The 16,485-nt window shown below is 45.7% G+C and overlaps 1 protein-coding gene across 1 annotated transcript in view; it reads right to left on the reverse strand.

Annotated features, from left to right (window-relative positions):
* The window catches only part of Nhsl1 (NHS like 1), a 232,096-nt gene extending 217,289 nt beyond the window's left edge, over positions 1–14,807 (reverse strand). Inside the window, 1 exon segment of the mRNA XM_051164464.1 lies at positions 13,916–14,807. Coding sequence (XP_051020421.1) covers positions 13,916–14,207 — 292 coding nt within the window. The 5' untranslated portion in view covers positions 14,208–14,807.
* Between the last annotated feature and the right edge of the window lie 1,678 nt (positions 14,808–16,485).

Raw genomic sequence — 16,485 nt, forward strand, 5'->3', positions numbered from 1 at the left:
ACAACCACCTCCACCAGGGGATACCCTGTGAGTAAGTGATGGTACACAGAAAATGTGGTCGGTTTTTCCAGGAGACAGTATTAAGCTCTAAGACTTAGCAACGTGCCCACTGATGGTTCTCCAGTACACTTCCTCCTACACGCTGTATCCTGAGTGTAATTTAATGGCTCGCAAAGAGCTAACCACCTCAAGAAGAAACCCCAGATATCAGCAGAACAGCCTCTCCTGACTGAGGAATTAACAAACTGGCTCCCCAGAATACCAAACAGCCAAAACAAAATAAGGAGACTGTCAGAAATGCACCCCAGTGTCTCGCCTGTTTAAAGCATCCTCTGGGTGTTTATGAAAGCCTTACACTGTAAGCTGGGGGTTGAACAATCAGAACTAAAAGCTATACACAGAGTATGGTGTTTACCTAGTGTGTACAAGGTCTTGGATTCCATAGATAGATACTTAGATAAATAAGTAGATACTATCAATTGCTACTATATATATACACATATATGTATATATATATTTTTTAAAGAACAAGCAGCAATATTCTCCAGCATGATTTTTTGTATTTTTACAATTCCTTTAATTGCCTTAAAATTTAGGATGATTATACATTAATATTCAAATCAGAAATGTACTTTCTAAGACCAAAACTTTTCAATTAACTTTGTCTATTTTTTTGAGACAGGAGCTCTCCACGCAGGCCAAGTGGCCTCCAATTTATGATAGTCCTGCATCAGACTCCTAAAGCCTGGGCTCAGAGACATGCCCATCTTACCCGGCCTGAACTTACTTTTTATTTATACAAAGTAGGCTCTGTAACCCAAAGTTGCGTCTGAGTTCATACTCATTGATAATGTTTTAACTGTCTGTCCACTTCTGAACAAAATCAACACAAACTTTTGATCTTAGGTTTAATCTCCAGTTAACAACTAAAGAAAAATAATTTCAGTGACCACAGTTGGCTTCCTTCAAATGTCTGTCACTCTGCACTGTTACAGTAACACCAAACACACTGCAGTCCAGTGGTTAAAGGCAACAAGCAAAATTAAACAGACAGGAAGATCTCTTGAGCCATTGCATTTATGTTTTAAACTCCGGGTCACTATCTCAGAGTAAAACACTCCACAACAAATTCAAATGCATTTCTAAACCACCAATACCCCATCCCGCGTGGGAAATTCACACTCAGCTTTGGGACATCCAGGTAGACAGTATGTTAGGCTAGTACTCTACCAACTGAGTTATTCCCTCAGCCCTCCCCGCTCCCATTTCTTTTTTTCATTTTTCCAGACAGGGTATCTCTGTGTAACACCCCTGGCTGTCCTAGACTCACTTTGTAGACTAGGCTAGCCTTGGACTCACAGAGATCCGCCTGCCTCTGCCTCCTGAGTGCTGGGATTAAAGGCACGTGCTAACAAGCCCAGCCCCATTTTCTTTCTTAATGTAGAAAAGGCTCAATCATCTCTTGGGAAGCTCATGTTTATTTTTGTTTTGTCTTGTTTGTTGTTTGGGGTTTTAGTTTTGCTTTGATTTTTGGTTTATTTTTGGGTTTTGTTTGTTTATTTGTTTTTCGAGACAGGGTTTCTCTGTGTAGCCTTGGCTGTTCTGGCTTTGTAGACCAGGCTGTCCTCGAACTCACAGAGATCCTCTACCTCCCTGAGTGCTGGGATTACAGGCATGTTCCACCACACCCCGCTGTATTAACAATTCTTAAATGTTTAATTCAGCAATCTATCTGAATTGTATCTTTTTTTTTTTCCCAATCCAATTGCCTATTCTAATAGTATAATTGACCCGAATTCACAAATATGGTTTACAAGTAGTTAATTTTTGGAAACCAACTGGAAGGCATACAGAAGACCAATGGATTTGATACTTCGCCTCTACAGGGAGAGGGAGAACAACAGGCAAATCCTGAAATTCAGTGTATGGAGAGTAGGGGGAAAACACACTAACACTTCTCTATTTGTGTGAAGAAATCTTGGAAGGACACAGAAAGGGTAATGCAAATTAAGATCTGGCAGAGGGCTGGAGGGACACACCAGAAGACATCAACAGGAGAAAGGCTTTTCACCAAATACATGTGTTAGGCACTATAAATACGTTGCCTACACAATAAAGTCAATGAAAATTCACACTGCGAATCTGAGCTGCATATGATCTCCACAGCGATCAACCCCAGTGTTAAAAAAAAAAAAAAAGAGGTCATGAAGGCAGCCCAGTCCTCTCTGAGAGTCCACCAGCTGACTAGTTAGTACACATGGGATAACCTGAGAAACACAGGCTGCTTTCCTCATCTGTATAGTGCCAGCGGACAGATCACCAGCTGAGAGCATCAGCGGGGAAACTGGGGGCCACCTCAACTGTGAGGCTGAGAGTAATCTGGCATAATCTAATTACAAATGCCAGAATCTACTTAATTCAGTCTCCTCTGATTCTCAGTCTCAGCACCCTCAGAATGTTTTATCAAATACCTAACAAGGTCAGTGAGAAAGTCCCAAGCTCATCACTACACAAGCCTTTGTATGCTGCTGCTAACACATGTCTTTTTTAATTTATTTTTTAATCAAAGGAGGAGGTATAATAAAAGATTTCCCTGTGGGAGTGATCTAAAATAGCTATCTGTCCATTTTCTATGGCTATGAAAGAAGTCAAGAGTAAGTGAGAAGCCGGGAGTGGTGGCACACGCCTTTAATGCCAGCACTTGGGAGGCAGAGACATGCGGATCGCTGTGAGTTCAAGGCCAGCCTGGTCTACAAAGTGAGTCCAGGACAGCTAAGGCTACACAGAGAAACCCTGTCTCAGAAAAACAAAAAAAAAAAAAACAAAAAAACAAAAACAAAAACAAAAAAAGAGTGAGAAAAAGCAGTGTTAATAAAAAAATCTCCACTACTCCTGGGGTGGGGGGTGGGGTGGGGATGTGCCTCTCTAGCTAGAGAGTTGTAGTCTAAAGGAAAAGTGTTTGAGTGAGTTTGTTTTGTTTTAGAAGAGGTGTCCAATTATCCAGAATGACCTTGAACTCCTGATCCTCTGGCTCAAATTCCAGATTAGAACATCACAGGTATGTGCCAACACATCTGGCTTCTGACTGTTTTTAAAACATAATTTTTAGAAGAAGGTATATTATATTTAAAGTCATAACTCTGTGTGTGTGTGTGTGTGTGTGTGTGTGTGTGTGTGTGTGTGTAGGGAAATACCACCATCCCACAAGCCTACAGATAGGTCTTTTAAGATAGACGTCACCTAAAATTGGCTGTTTCTTATTTAGAATAGATCTTCTAAAAATAGTATAAAATTCCCACTTGGAGGGAAGAGGATCCTAAGTTCCTGGGAAGACCAGACTACTTAGCCAGACCCAGGTCAAATCCAGAAAACAACAAAAGGGCTACTGTCTGCTTCACTGGGCGATCCAGAAAACTGTAGTAGCACTAGCTGCGCAATGCACTCAATGAAATGGGTAACTGGTCCACCACCTGGACCAATTCCTAAGACAAAACAGCCTGGTATTTCCAAAACTTGGTTTATCACAATCACCTGGGGGCCTTATAGGCCCAGGCTGTTCCTGGCCTCCACCCAACCTCTGATTCAGAATATCCAGGGGCGGGGCCTGAGAATCGAGTTTTTTTTTTTTAAACAGACCCAGGGTGATTGCTCATGACTCAGAACGTGTGGGAAACAAGGAGATGAATGAGACAGTCCTATCAATTTCAAAAGGCCCCAGAAGAGCTGAGGGTTGAGCAGTCAGTGCTGAGAGGAACCAGGGGATGGGCTTTGAGCAGAAGCCTCTGGCCTCTAGAGTCTAGAGAGACCTAGACAGTGACGCTTTGGAGGAAGCGCGCTCTTCCACAGCTAGGAAGCTCAGTGGGAACTGAGCCAGCTTCCCAGTTCCCACAATAGGAGGAAATGGAGGAGAAAGGGCCTGAGAAAGAAAAGGGACATCCACAAGGGGGTCCCAGGAGAAGGGCTGCCAGCCCCCCCACACCCCCCACCCTCAAGCTCAAGCTTGTGTGAGACAGAGAAAGCAAGCCCTACCCCCATTCCTGTCATGGGCTACAGACACATCCAGAATCTGTGCAGGATGTTTTGATTTCCAATCAGTAATGTTTTTACATTTATCTCTCCCACCAGTTCTCCTCTGGGCTTAAAGTCAGCCCAGCCTCCTGAACCGACCATCGGTGGTGACACAGGGACATGCACGGGCACCAAGGTGCTGCCTCAGCTTTCCCTGTCATCAAGGCAAAAGCAACAAATGTGAGATGAGTGTCAGCTGTGTGCCAAGGGTCTCGCACCTGCCCATCTGCTAGTACTTTACTCGGGGTGGGGATGAGGGCAGAGAGGTAGCTCAGGAGGTAAAAGTACTTGGCCACCCCGACCTGATGACCTGAGCTCTACATCAGGCACTGGAACTTGTGGTAGAAGGAAAGAACAGGCTCCTGCAGGTTTTACACACACACACACACACACACACACACACACACACACCATTTTTTAAGAGCCCCAAAGGTAGGCCAGGCGGTGGTGGCCCAGGCCTTTAATCCCAGCACGTGAGAGGCAGAGGCAGGCCTTGACTGATGGGAGTTTGAGGCCAGCCTGATCTACAAAAGCGAGTCCAGGAAAGCCAAGACTGTTACACAGAGAAACCCTGTCTCGAAAAACCTAAAAAAGGAAAAAAGAGCCCCAAAGGTTTTTTTGTTTTGTTTTGTTTTTTGTTTTTTTTTTTTAAGGCAGAGTCTTCCTATGTCACTCAAACTATGTCACCATACCTACTCAGGCTTCATGATGTTTTTACTTCAAAATCTGTGACAGACTTCAGGCTCTTTCTCTTCCAGATTGGGTCTTTTGTAGTCCATGCTGGCCTTTAACTCTTTGGGTAGCCAAAGTTACCTTGAATTCCTCATCTTCCTGTCTCTACCTCTCAAGTGCTAGAATTAAAACCTTCCACCACTATGCACTATGGGGCATGGGACCCAGGGCCTGCAGCATGCTAGGTTTAGACACATCTCTTTCTCTCTCTCTCTCTCTCTCTCTCTCTCTCTCTCTCTCTCTCTCTCTCTCTCTCTCTCTCTCTCTCTCGTTTCCCTCCTCTGAAGAGACGAGTGTCCTAAGTGCAGCTGGCTCAGGCAGGTAGTATTGAGAAATGTAGCACACAAGGCAGAGCAGGCTGACCTGAGGCGCACCCTCCCTGCAGGATTTCCTCGGTCTCACATGGGTTCAGTCTCCGGGTATAGGCTGCCAGCCCTTCTCTTGGGGCCTCATGCGTCTGCCCTCCTTCTTTCCCTGGTCCTTTCCCCTCTACTTCCTCCTATTGTGGGAACATGTCACTATTCCACATGGAGAGGGGATAAAGGCTGGGACCTCCATGCCCTTTCCTTGGAGTGCAGTGAAAGGCAAGCTCCAGCTCCACATTTTTTTTCCAAAACACTGCTGATGTGAACACTGTGAGAAATGTGGACCACCAAGAGCCAGGCGTGGTGGTACATGCCTGAGATCCCAGCCGACAGGAAGAGGAGACAGGAGGACCAAGAATTGTAGGCCAGCCTAAACTTCTTGAGATCCTGCTAGGAAAGAAATAGGGTGAGGAAGAGGAGGAAGGGGGGGGGGGGGACAGTGACACGGGCCTCAGCACACATCTGTTGATTTTGAATGTCAATTTCTGCAGAACTCATCCATGCCAGGATAAAAACGAACTTGGGTAGAAACAAAATTAAAAGTTCCTAGGCCTCTAAGCTAGATGCAAGCTATCTGATTTTATACTGAAAATATGACCTTTTTTTTTTTTTTTTCGGTGAGCGTGATAATGAAGCTGAGCTGGTATAGCCTGGCATGCCCAGCCTTGGGTTCAGTCCCAATGTCAAATAAAGCAATGCATGAAGGCACAGGTCTACAATCCAAGCATTTGGGAGGTGGAAGCATGAAAATCACTTCAAGGTCATCTTCGGTGATATATGGTGTTCGAGGCCAGCCTACGGTACGTGAAACTGTCCCAAAACTAAATCCTTTGTTGAAACAGGGTCTCATATGTAACAAGGCTAACTATGCAGCAATACCCTGACACAGCCTTTGAAGTGCTGGGACTGCAGGTATGAACCACCATGCCCAGCAAAATTTGGGTTTGTTTTGTTTTGTTTTGAATAAGGTCTTTAAAGTCTGGAGAATGGCTGTTCTTCCAAAGGACTGAAGTTTCACTCACGTCAGGTGGCTCGCAACCACATTTAACTCCCCGTTCCAGGGCATCCAAGGCTATTCTGGCCTCTGCCGGTGCCCACATATACATGGCAAACACTCACACAGACACACACAATACACATGAGGAAAAATTAAAGTAAGCCTTTTTCTTTAAAGATTTTTAAATAAAGCAAAGGGAATACAGTGCTTTGTTTTTCTGCTTTACAATTATTTTCTAAAATATTAGGGAACTCAAATGTTTCCATTTTAGTGCAATTTTTCTCAAGAGGCTAGAGAGATGGCTCAGTTCTTAGTTTTCACATCGGGTGGTTCACAACTGTGCATAACTTTAGCTTGAGTATCTGATGCCTCTGGTCTCCATGGTTACTGTACTCCATGTGCATCTACACACACACAAATACACACAAATACACACACTTAAAAATTAAAAATAAATGTTTAAAATATCTTCGTTCACTACTCTCCATCCTGAAACAATATATACAGATGAAATTAAGTTTGGGGAGGTGGGGGTTGAGACAAGGTTTCTCTGTGTAACCTTGGCTGTCCTGGACTCCCTTTGTAGACCAGGATGGCCTTGAACTCACAGAGATCTGCTGCCTCTGCCTCCCAAATCCTGGGATTACAGGTGTGCACCACCTCGACTGGTGGACGAAATCAATCAATGTGAGTTTTCCTCTGTACTATCACATCACCTCAATGGAGAAGGCCTTATGTTCGTCCCAGGCACTGTGCCACAAGAATCGATGAGTGGAGTTGGCGTGGTGGTGGGATCATGGTGGAACTCTCCAAAGCATGCATGCATCAACACCAGCATGCTAGCGCAGTTTATCAACTGACCCGTGTGCTTCATGGGGAAGCTGGAAAAGACTGATCCCACTTGAGCCAGGCCTGGGGGCGCACGCCTTTAATCCCAGCACTCGGGAAGCAGAGGCAGGCGGATCACTGTGAGTTCGAGGCCAGCCTGGTCTACAAAGTGAGTCCAGGACAGCCAAGGCTACACAGAGAAACCCTGTCTCGGGGGGAAAAAAATTGATCCCACTGGGAAAATGTTTATTCTTTCAGATGGAGAAGGAAAAACTGGAACCATTGAGTTGATGGAGCCACTTGCCAAAGAAATCTCTAAATTTGTGGAAGTAGCTGGAAAAGTCAAAACAAGGGCAACCATAATGTGTATGTTTTATATCCAGTTTAAGGAAGATCATAATCATTTTGATCTTGAACTACAATGAAGTTGTGAAAATTATCAGAGTTTCCTCAGCTTCTTCCTTTACGGCTTATACAACATGAATGAGATTCATGAATTTTTTTTATGATTTCCAGTGAGCTACACTGAAGGCTATTAAAGAAGATTCCTTCAGTTTGAGGGAGAGACTCCTATCATTTCTAATATTTAATTTGCTCTTTTTTTGCATTTTTTATAAATTTAGTACATGACGGTTTGCAACTAAATCTTTTTATAAATTTTTTAAAACTTGTACTTCAGTATACTGCCTGAATTCAAGAATAAAGCGTTTGTCTTGAGTTTATATTTCTGTTGTATAATAAAAATAAAAATTTTTAGAACGAATCAGTGAATAGACTGTAGTTGTAAATCAAAGGATGCGTCCTCCTAATTCAAAAATTAACTCCCTTCTTGCTGATCTGAGCATATGGCAAGGGCGTTTAAACATGGGTCTCTTTCCATAACGGCGCTAGCACTTTTTAAACATGAGTATATTGTGGGCAGAAACAAGCGGCTGCCTGATCCGTTTGGAAAATGACTAGCTCCTCGGCATGTGAACATCCACACATCCACATGCCCACATAGTGCGTAAAATATACTCTGAGATGAGGAAAGTCATTCAGAAGGCCCTGGGTTTCTCCCTCAAACTGCAAATAAAAACCAAGTGAATAAAATATTGATGGGGGGGGAAAGTCCTTTTAATCATGAATACTTAATCCTTTAGCATAAGAATCTAAAAAGAGATATTCTGTCTTCTTCTACTTCCTCTTCCTCCTCCTCTTCCTTTTCTACTTCCTCTTCCTCCTCCTCTTTCTCTTCTACTTCTTCTTCCTCCTCCTCTTCCTTTTCTACTTCCTCTTCCTCCTCCTCCTCTTTCTCTTCTACTTCCTCTTCCTCCTCCTCTTTCTCTTCTACTTCCTTTTCCTCCTTCTTTTTCTTCTTTTTTTGAGGCAGGGTCTTATGAACTCTGGCCAGACTTGAACTCCTTATCCTCCAGCTTCTACTTGCCCCGCCCCACCCGAACCAGTCAATTCTTGTTGGTTGGTTGGTTTGTTTGTTCCTTCCTTTATTTATTTTTGAGTCAAGGTCTCTCTATGTAGTCCTGGCTGTCCTGTAACTCATTATGTAGACCAGGCTGGCCTTGAATTCAGAGAGATCCACCAGACTCTGCCTCCCAAATGTTGGGGTTAAAGGTGTGCACCACCATACCAGGCATAGGCAGGCAATTCTTAAGGTCCATGACATTCAAAAAAAAAAAAAAAAGTCTTTGATCTCACACAGGCTGCTTAACCTAATAGTACAATCTGCCCACTCAGCTACAGTCAGTCTCTGTTAATAACTGTAAGAAGCCTCCTGAGAATAAAGGTGGGTAGAGATCATACTCCCACCAACCCCTCTCTAGTATGTAGTATACTTCAATTAAAAGCAAATCTTTGCCAGTTTTACCAGATACACATTTAAATGTGAGCTGGCACTTGTTATTAGAAGCGCAGAGGCATCTCCATCTCCATTGGGTCTTTAGAACTCTGACATATACACTGCAGAGATTCCTTCTGAGAAAAGAAGCAACGATGCTCATTCTGACATCAGCCAACTGCTGGGTAGGTCAGAGGATGACGGTCTGCGGAGAGTAGGAGGGAAGCAGCTACCACCTAGAACGCTGCTCTCCAGGATGAGCCCACACTGTCCACCAAATACCTTAAGACCTCTTTATACAAAGACAATGCCTATACAATCTTTCTCCCAATAAGCTACCCTTTTCAGAGGGAAGCCAACCACTGGAGACAGAAAGAGCCTTGTGCATGCTAAATGCAGGATCCGCCGCTGAGCTACCCACACCTAGCCACCCATCTTCAACACCATTCATCTCGACTCTAAAAATTACACAGAGCATACCAGGTCCATTGTGTGTGGGAGCACAGGTAAGGCACACACCTTAGCACACAGGGTGTTCCTATGGTTAGGAAGCACAGCAAACTCCTCTCTTTCTGGAATCTAAAGGGATGGGGGAATCTATCTTCCCAGAACTATTACTTAAATGTGCTAGCAAATTGCCTTTCCTTATTCTCTTTTGACAACAGGATTTCATATTTACCCAGTAAGTTCTTTGTCTCAAGCAGCCCTGGCTGGCCTCAAACTCGCTATGTAGCCTAGAAAAACCTTCCCTTCCTTGTCTTGTTCCACTCTCAAGGGTTGGTTCAATCATTTGAAGTGGGAAGACGCACTTTTAATCCAGATTTCAGGCATATGCCTCTACATTCAGTTTTATTCGGTGCAAGGAACTAAACCCTGTGCTTCATGCACATTGGGCAAGCAATCCAACACTGAGCTACATTCCTCTGTCCCAAGAAGTGCTTTTAAGCCAAATTGAAAAGAGTTTAGAGCAGAAACCACAGGACTCAGTCTAACCTATTTATTAATGCCTTTTAGCAGCCATACAACTTCCATTTCTTCATCTATAAATTGGGCTTAAAAATACAGGCTAGCCTTTCTATTCCACATGGTTTTGGAATGAAATTATAAATCAGGGATGGGGGGATTGCTAAAAAGCACTGGCTACTCTTCCAGAGGACCCCAGTTCAATTTCCAGCACCCACACGGCAGCTCAAACTGTATGTAACTCCCTAACTCCAGGCCCAAAGGGTCTGACACCCTCATACAGACATACATGCGGGCAAAACAGGAGTAAACATAAAATAAAAATAAATTATAAAGACATCTGAATGATAAGTTTTTAATACAAAGTCACGCTTCATGGGAGTGTGTGATTGTTAGTCATGAAAAAGCAGCAAATGGTGAAGCACGGAAACTCTTTGCTTGGTAAAGGAAGCTGGACAAAGACCACAGACAGCATGAGTACCCTTGTCTGGAATGTTCAGAATGGCTAAATCTACAGAGGCAGAAAGTATATTCATGGTAGCCTGGAGGTGGGAAGGTCAAGAGGAAAGGCAGAATGACTCCAAGCGATGTAGGCGTTCTTTCGGGACCATGGAAAGGCACTAAATAGACTACGGTCATGTGACACATTCCAGTCACTGTACTAAGCTCTATAAAAACAAATGTGCTATCCTTGACCTCAAGGAGTATGGTGTCTGGCTGAAGGAAGAACGTGTAAAAGACTCAGCTTCAGTCACTGTAAATGCAGTGTTAAGCTCTGTATTAGTCAGGGTTCTGTAGAGAACTGACAGAGGGAAGACACATATGCATATATACGTATATACATACATACATGCATGCAAGCAAGTTAATAACTAAGAATAACCATCAGAAGGTCCATATTGGCCCACTTTCCCCAACATGGGATCATCAGAGATAGCATCAGAGGAGTTTTCACTGGACATGAGAAGAACAGTAATATGTGCTTTTCCGAACTTAAGAAGAGTTTTATAGAACATCCTACCTATGACATTTGAAAGAGGGCAAGTCTGAAGAAATATTCCTTGTGATCCTTGAAACCAGCAGCACTGGCCCATAGGAGTAAGTGCTGATCTAGGGTTGCAAACATTGTCCACGTTTCTCAGATTGTTAAGCTGGCATCTTACAAGAAGGCAGACACTGGCAGCCATGAAGGGACTGGCTCCTGGCCCTCTAGCATATGTGCCATTGGAGTCTGTTGCTTGCTTTATGGGAGACTCGTTAACAGGTATGTCTTACTAGAGGGATGAAATTAAGGTCATAGACAGCCCTAAGTCAGTTCATGGAATGTATCTACACTTTGATACCTATTCCCAAACACTCTGAAAGGGAAGCTACGCTGACAGTGGACGGCAGGCGAGCCAATCAAACATTGGGCTCCAACCTTCAACCAAGGACAAATTGTTTCAAGTCTTTTGGCCTGGATTTCTTCTCTGGTTATGAGTTCATGAAATTAGAGGCATTTACAGTCAATTCCCAGTACCAAGGTTCACAAACGAAGCTTGGGAGACCTGCTAAAAAAAGAACCAAGATGTCAGGCATAGTAGCACACACCTTCTATCCCAGCACTGTGACTTTAAGGCTAGGCACCCTCCACATGCTGGAACTGCAGGTATGAGCCACTGTGCGGGACAAGGCACTGTTTTAAAAGAATCCTGCGGATACTAAGCAGGATGAACGCATATGTGAGTCATTGCTTATGGGCATAAAAAAAAAAGTTGTGTGCAAAAATGGGGCCATATCTAATAATGTCTTTAATATCTCATCTTTTTTTCTTTCATAAAAAGCCTTCTTTCATAACTATATGAAAATGATTAACCAGGATTACTGGTATAAAATTAAAGCCATTTAAAATAACATATTGATGAAAACTTTGGAGAGAATTATTTCTGTCACTTCAGAAGCAAATTTAGAGAGAATTCAGGGGTCTGCTGTGCTGTTTAGCTTACTGAAATATGCACATTCAAAGAAAGGAAAGTGAGCAGGAGGTGATATCACTTACATGTCAGAGACCTTGGAAATTGGAGGCAGGATGCTCTAGAGTTCAAGGCCCATCTTAGCTATACAGCAAGTTTGAGACCACTCTGGACTACAGGAGTCTCTATCTGAAAGACAGAGGTGGGGAAGAAGGAAGAGAAGAAGTGGAGGATGAAATAAATAAATATATATATTATGCAGTGTGCTGCCTGCATGTCAGAAGAGGGCATCAGATCACATTATAGATGGTTATGAGCCACCATGTGGTTGCTGGAAATTGAACTCAGGACCTTTAGGAGAGCAGCCAGTGCTCTCAACCTCTGAGCCATCTCTCCAGCCCAGAATGAAATATATTTAAATGTAAAACTAGCCAAAAAAAAAAAAAAAAGGTATTTTTCTTCAGTTTACTTTTATTTTATGAGCATTAGTGTTTTGTCTGCATATATTTCTGTATTGGGTCCCTAGAATTGGGCTTACAGGCAGGTGTGAGATGTACTGGGAATCAAACCAGAGTCCTCTGGAGAGCAGCTAATACTCTTAACCTCTGAGCCATCTCTCCAGCAAGCAAAGAAAGAGTTTTAACTTCAGGGAATATTGTTTATTTTTCTACATTTTAGCTTAAAGAATTGTAATTGGCCTTGTTTTGACATTACAGAATGGGGCAAAACGCCATTTCACAAACTAGGCTGTGTTCCCTTTGTTTGTTGCTGTTGTTGTTGTTGGGTTTTGTTTACTTTCCTTAGATTTGTTCACCCAGTAGTTAGATCTGCCTCACCACATTGCAAGTCAGGGGTGAAACTCTCATTCACCCAGGTATACACACACCCTACACAAAAAAGGCACAGCAACAAACAAACAGGATTACCAGGTTGACAGTGAAGGTCCCCTGGGACGACATGTCCTATGCATGAGGTCATCGTTTGCATGGACTAAATATATTCTGATTATGTCTCCAACAAATTATTAGGTCATTTTTAAATCCCCACCCGTTTGATCCCTCCCATTCTCCTGGGTTACAAGCTGTCCGAAGTTTATTAAAGATGTGTCTTTAGCACAGTCTGAATCAAGTTGACCAAAAAATATATATATATATGAAGCCATCAAAAATTAGTGAAAAGTCGAGCTCCTACGCTGCACTATGGTTAAACCTGACTCGGTTTTTCTAGCAAGCTGGAAAACAAGCTACTCCAGATTACGTATGAAGTGATTTCTAAGTGAGGCCATTTTTCATGAAGAGCTGCTGAAACCTAGGCGTGGGTTGCTACGCCAGTATCTCCCCTCCTACCCTGCAATCCATCAACCATCCCCAATTTACTCTGCACTAGTACAACCAAGTTCACCTACTGGGAAGGGAGAAGCCACCCAGATATCATCACACTGAAAGTTTCTCAGTTTGGGCCAGCAGGAAATTCCAGTCGCTTCATTCATCAGGGCTAGTTAAAGCTGCTGAAATGAAATGGGTACTTGGGAGATTACTATGTCAAGACATAGGCTTAAATTGGGGAGGGGCGGGCTGAAGAGAGCTAGACCGAGTCCCAGCTCAAGGTCAAGGTGCTTTGAGTAACAAAGAGCCAATGGTCAGTCTAGGAGAGGCCAAAAGGAAAATCACTCAAGGTAGTGTGTTTTCTTTGCGAGGTAAGGCCACAGGTACAATATGCGGTGGACAGCTGTGACAAGCCCGTCGCAACCCTCACTGCGGTCCCCAGAGATTGTCCTTAAACAGATCCTCCTTATAAGGATCTGTGAAGCTCTAAAACCATTCTATATCCCTTGACTTCTTCGACAGGAAACCATCACTTCTTGCCAGAACCGTGGCTGCTGTCAATTCCCCACAGACAGAGCAGTGGAGCGAGCCATCCCAAAAGCCACACTCGGCGCTCACACCACCAATGCAACCTCTAGGAAGCCAGAATTCAGGCTCACCACACGTTCTTGACACGGGCACACCTGCACTGCCTCCCACCCGAGCGCCCCCCCCCCCCCCCACACACACACACACTCGTGGCCTCTCGAGGCGGCCGGAAAGCTAAGCCTGGGCCGCCAGGGGGCGGGAGGCAGCAGCTGGCCGAGCGCCTCCGTGCCGCGGCGCCCTCCCCGGGGCTACCAGTCACTCACGGATTTTCACTCTCCGGTGGTCCAGGCGTGCGGTGGCGGCGTGCAGGGCTTCGAGGCGGCGGTGGAGCTCGGCGGTACGGTGACCAAGGGCGGCCGCCTGGCCCTCGAGCTCCCCGAAAATGTCCCCAGCGCAGCGCGACAGGTCAGCCAGCTGGGCGAGCAGGCAGACCAGGGTGTGCGAGCTGACCTGCTCCAGGGAGCGGAAGAGCGGCGCGCGGGCAGCCCGGGCCACCGCTGTCTCCTCGGGCCGGCGGAGCCGCGCGGGCTCCACGCTCCGCTGGTGGAAAGGCATGGCTTGGGCACGCGGGGTACCGGCAGACCGGCGATCACGGCGTTCACGCCGGACCCCGAGGGCGATGGGCGCGGGTCCGCATCCAACACAAAGGAGAGTCCCGGGGCAACTGACGCGGGGAAGAGGCCGGGCGGCGAGGAGGCGCGGGGACGGTTCAGAGACCCTAGTTGGGTGCCGCACCGCAACCTGCCTAACCCCCGGCTCCCAGGAAACGGGGCCGAAGAAGTTCCCGGAGTAGCTCCCCGGCGGCCGCGGCTGGTCCCGCTGAAGTTTGCAGGCAGGAAAACGCCGCGGCTCCTTCCCTCCCTCCGGATTGGAGAGGGAGGAGGAAGCGGGGGAAGTGCCGCCGACACGGGCGCGAGGGAGGGCGGCGGGAGAAAGGGAAGGGGGAGGAGAAAGGCCGGCCGGGAACCACCTGCGGCTCCCGCGTCCCGCGCCCAGGCTGGTGGCCTCTCGGCACCCCAGCGCACCCTGCTGGGGCGGCCGCGCAGTCCCGGAGCTCCGGGTCGCCGCCCACGCCCCCAGCCGAGCCCCAGGGCGCTAGGGCTCAGTCCCACTCCGCACCCTAGGCCCGAGTGGGGCGCGTCACGGGCGCAGCGGAGGTGGAGGCGTGGTACAGCAAGGCCATTCGGAATCCCGCAGCTCACCTGCGCTGCTGCAGTGTCGGCTGAGTCTCTGTCCTGCCTCCCAGGGAACGCCAGATGGTTTATCTGAGTACCCCCTGGTCTTTCCGCTGCAAGGTTCCCCAAGACTTCTGCGACGCTTCGGTGGGCCTCGAAAACAAACCTCAGTCTTCTGAGTCCAGAGAGACCAAACAAAATAACAAAACAAAAAACAAAAAAAACTCTTCAGAGTGCCTCAAGAGTTTTTCCGTAGTGTTTCCTTAGTGGCTTCCTGCCCTTCAGGTGGCAACAGTTCAGAGATAGTTGCCTGTTTCATACATTCCCTCAAGCGTTTAGGTTACTAGAACCTAGAACCCCGAATCCTGGGCTTGGAAGATGGAAGAAGATGGTTAAACTAACCGCCCTTGAGATCATAGTCATGAGACACCCAGCTAACTCAAACCTTCTGCTATGAAGAATTTGAGGAGACTGAGTCCAATATCCCGAAGCTAAAAATCCTGTTGGCTTCATCGATGTGTTTGCTCAGAAAAGAAATCTTTGGTTTCTATCGCGGGGGGCGGGGGAGGTTTGACCCACATTGCAGCACTGCCCTTTGACCTTGGTATCAGTCTCCAAAGTGGTGCTGGTCTGCCTCTGTGCAGGATAGGAGCAAAACAAGCAGGCAGCATGAAGCCGAAGAAAGCATCTTTGGATAAAACTAGAAGAAAAAACCTCACACGGGGTGGAGGGGTGGGAGCAGAGGAGTAAGGCTTTTATCTCAGCACTCAGGAGACAGAGCCAGCCTGGTCTACAAAGCAAGTCCAGGACTGCCAGGGCTACACAGAGAAACCCTGTCTTGAAACAAAACAGAACAAAACAAAACAGTAGACAAACTTTCTCCGTCTCTCCCAGTTGTACATCAGCTTGTTTTTGTTGTTAATAATGTTGTTTTCTAGTAGGACCACCTGCAGGTGTGGGCAAGGTGTTATCTGTTTCTTAAACCTTGACATTTATAAAGCACTATATAAACGGTATAAAAGTGTTCCGTTTTCTCAAGAAATGTCCTGAAGGGAAAAGGTGATCTTCCTACAAGTTCCTCCCTGACATCGTGAGACCAATAACACTTAAAATTTCCGTGTAAGCCAGTTTACTGGTGGCATGCACCTGTAATCAGGCAAGAGCATCAGGAGTTCAAAGCCAGCTGCCGCTGAGCTATAGAGAGAGACTGCCCGCAAAACAATACTAAAAATCTATGCAGCATAATATCCCTGATTATGGCCGGGCGTGGTGGCACAAGCCTTTAATCCCAGTACTCGAAGCAGAGGCAGGCGAATCGCTGTGAGTTCGAGGCCAGCCTGTTCTACAAGGAGTCCAGGACAGCCAAGGCTACACAGAAAAACCCTGTCTTGAAAAAAAAAAAAATCTCTGATTATGGTGCACTCTCTAATGCTTTCTAATATACTGAAGGTCATGCAAACACTACCACGGTCTATTTGAAACATTTAGTCACTCACAAATAGTTTTCTTTACATCCAACCCCGTACTAGCACAGGCAACAATTATTCCTGTGCCTTTTACACGGTGGCCTATTCTAGATATTTCACATCAAAAGAACCAATGTAATCTTTTGTAGCTGGCCTCTTTCTCATGGTGTACTGTTTTCAAAGTTTATTCAT

This window comes from Acomys russatus, chromosome 21, assembly GCF_903995435.1.
Source record: "Acomys russatus chromosome 21, mAcoRus1.1, whole genome shotgun sequence".
Classification (NCBI taxonomy): Eukaryota; Metazoa; Chordata; class Mammalia; order Rodentia; family Muridae; genus Acomys; species Acomys russatus.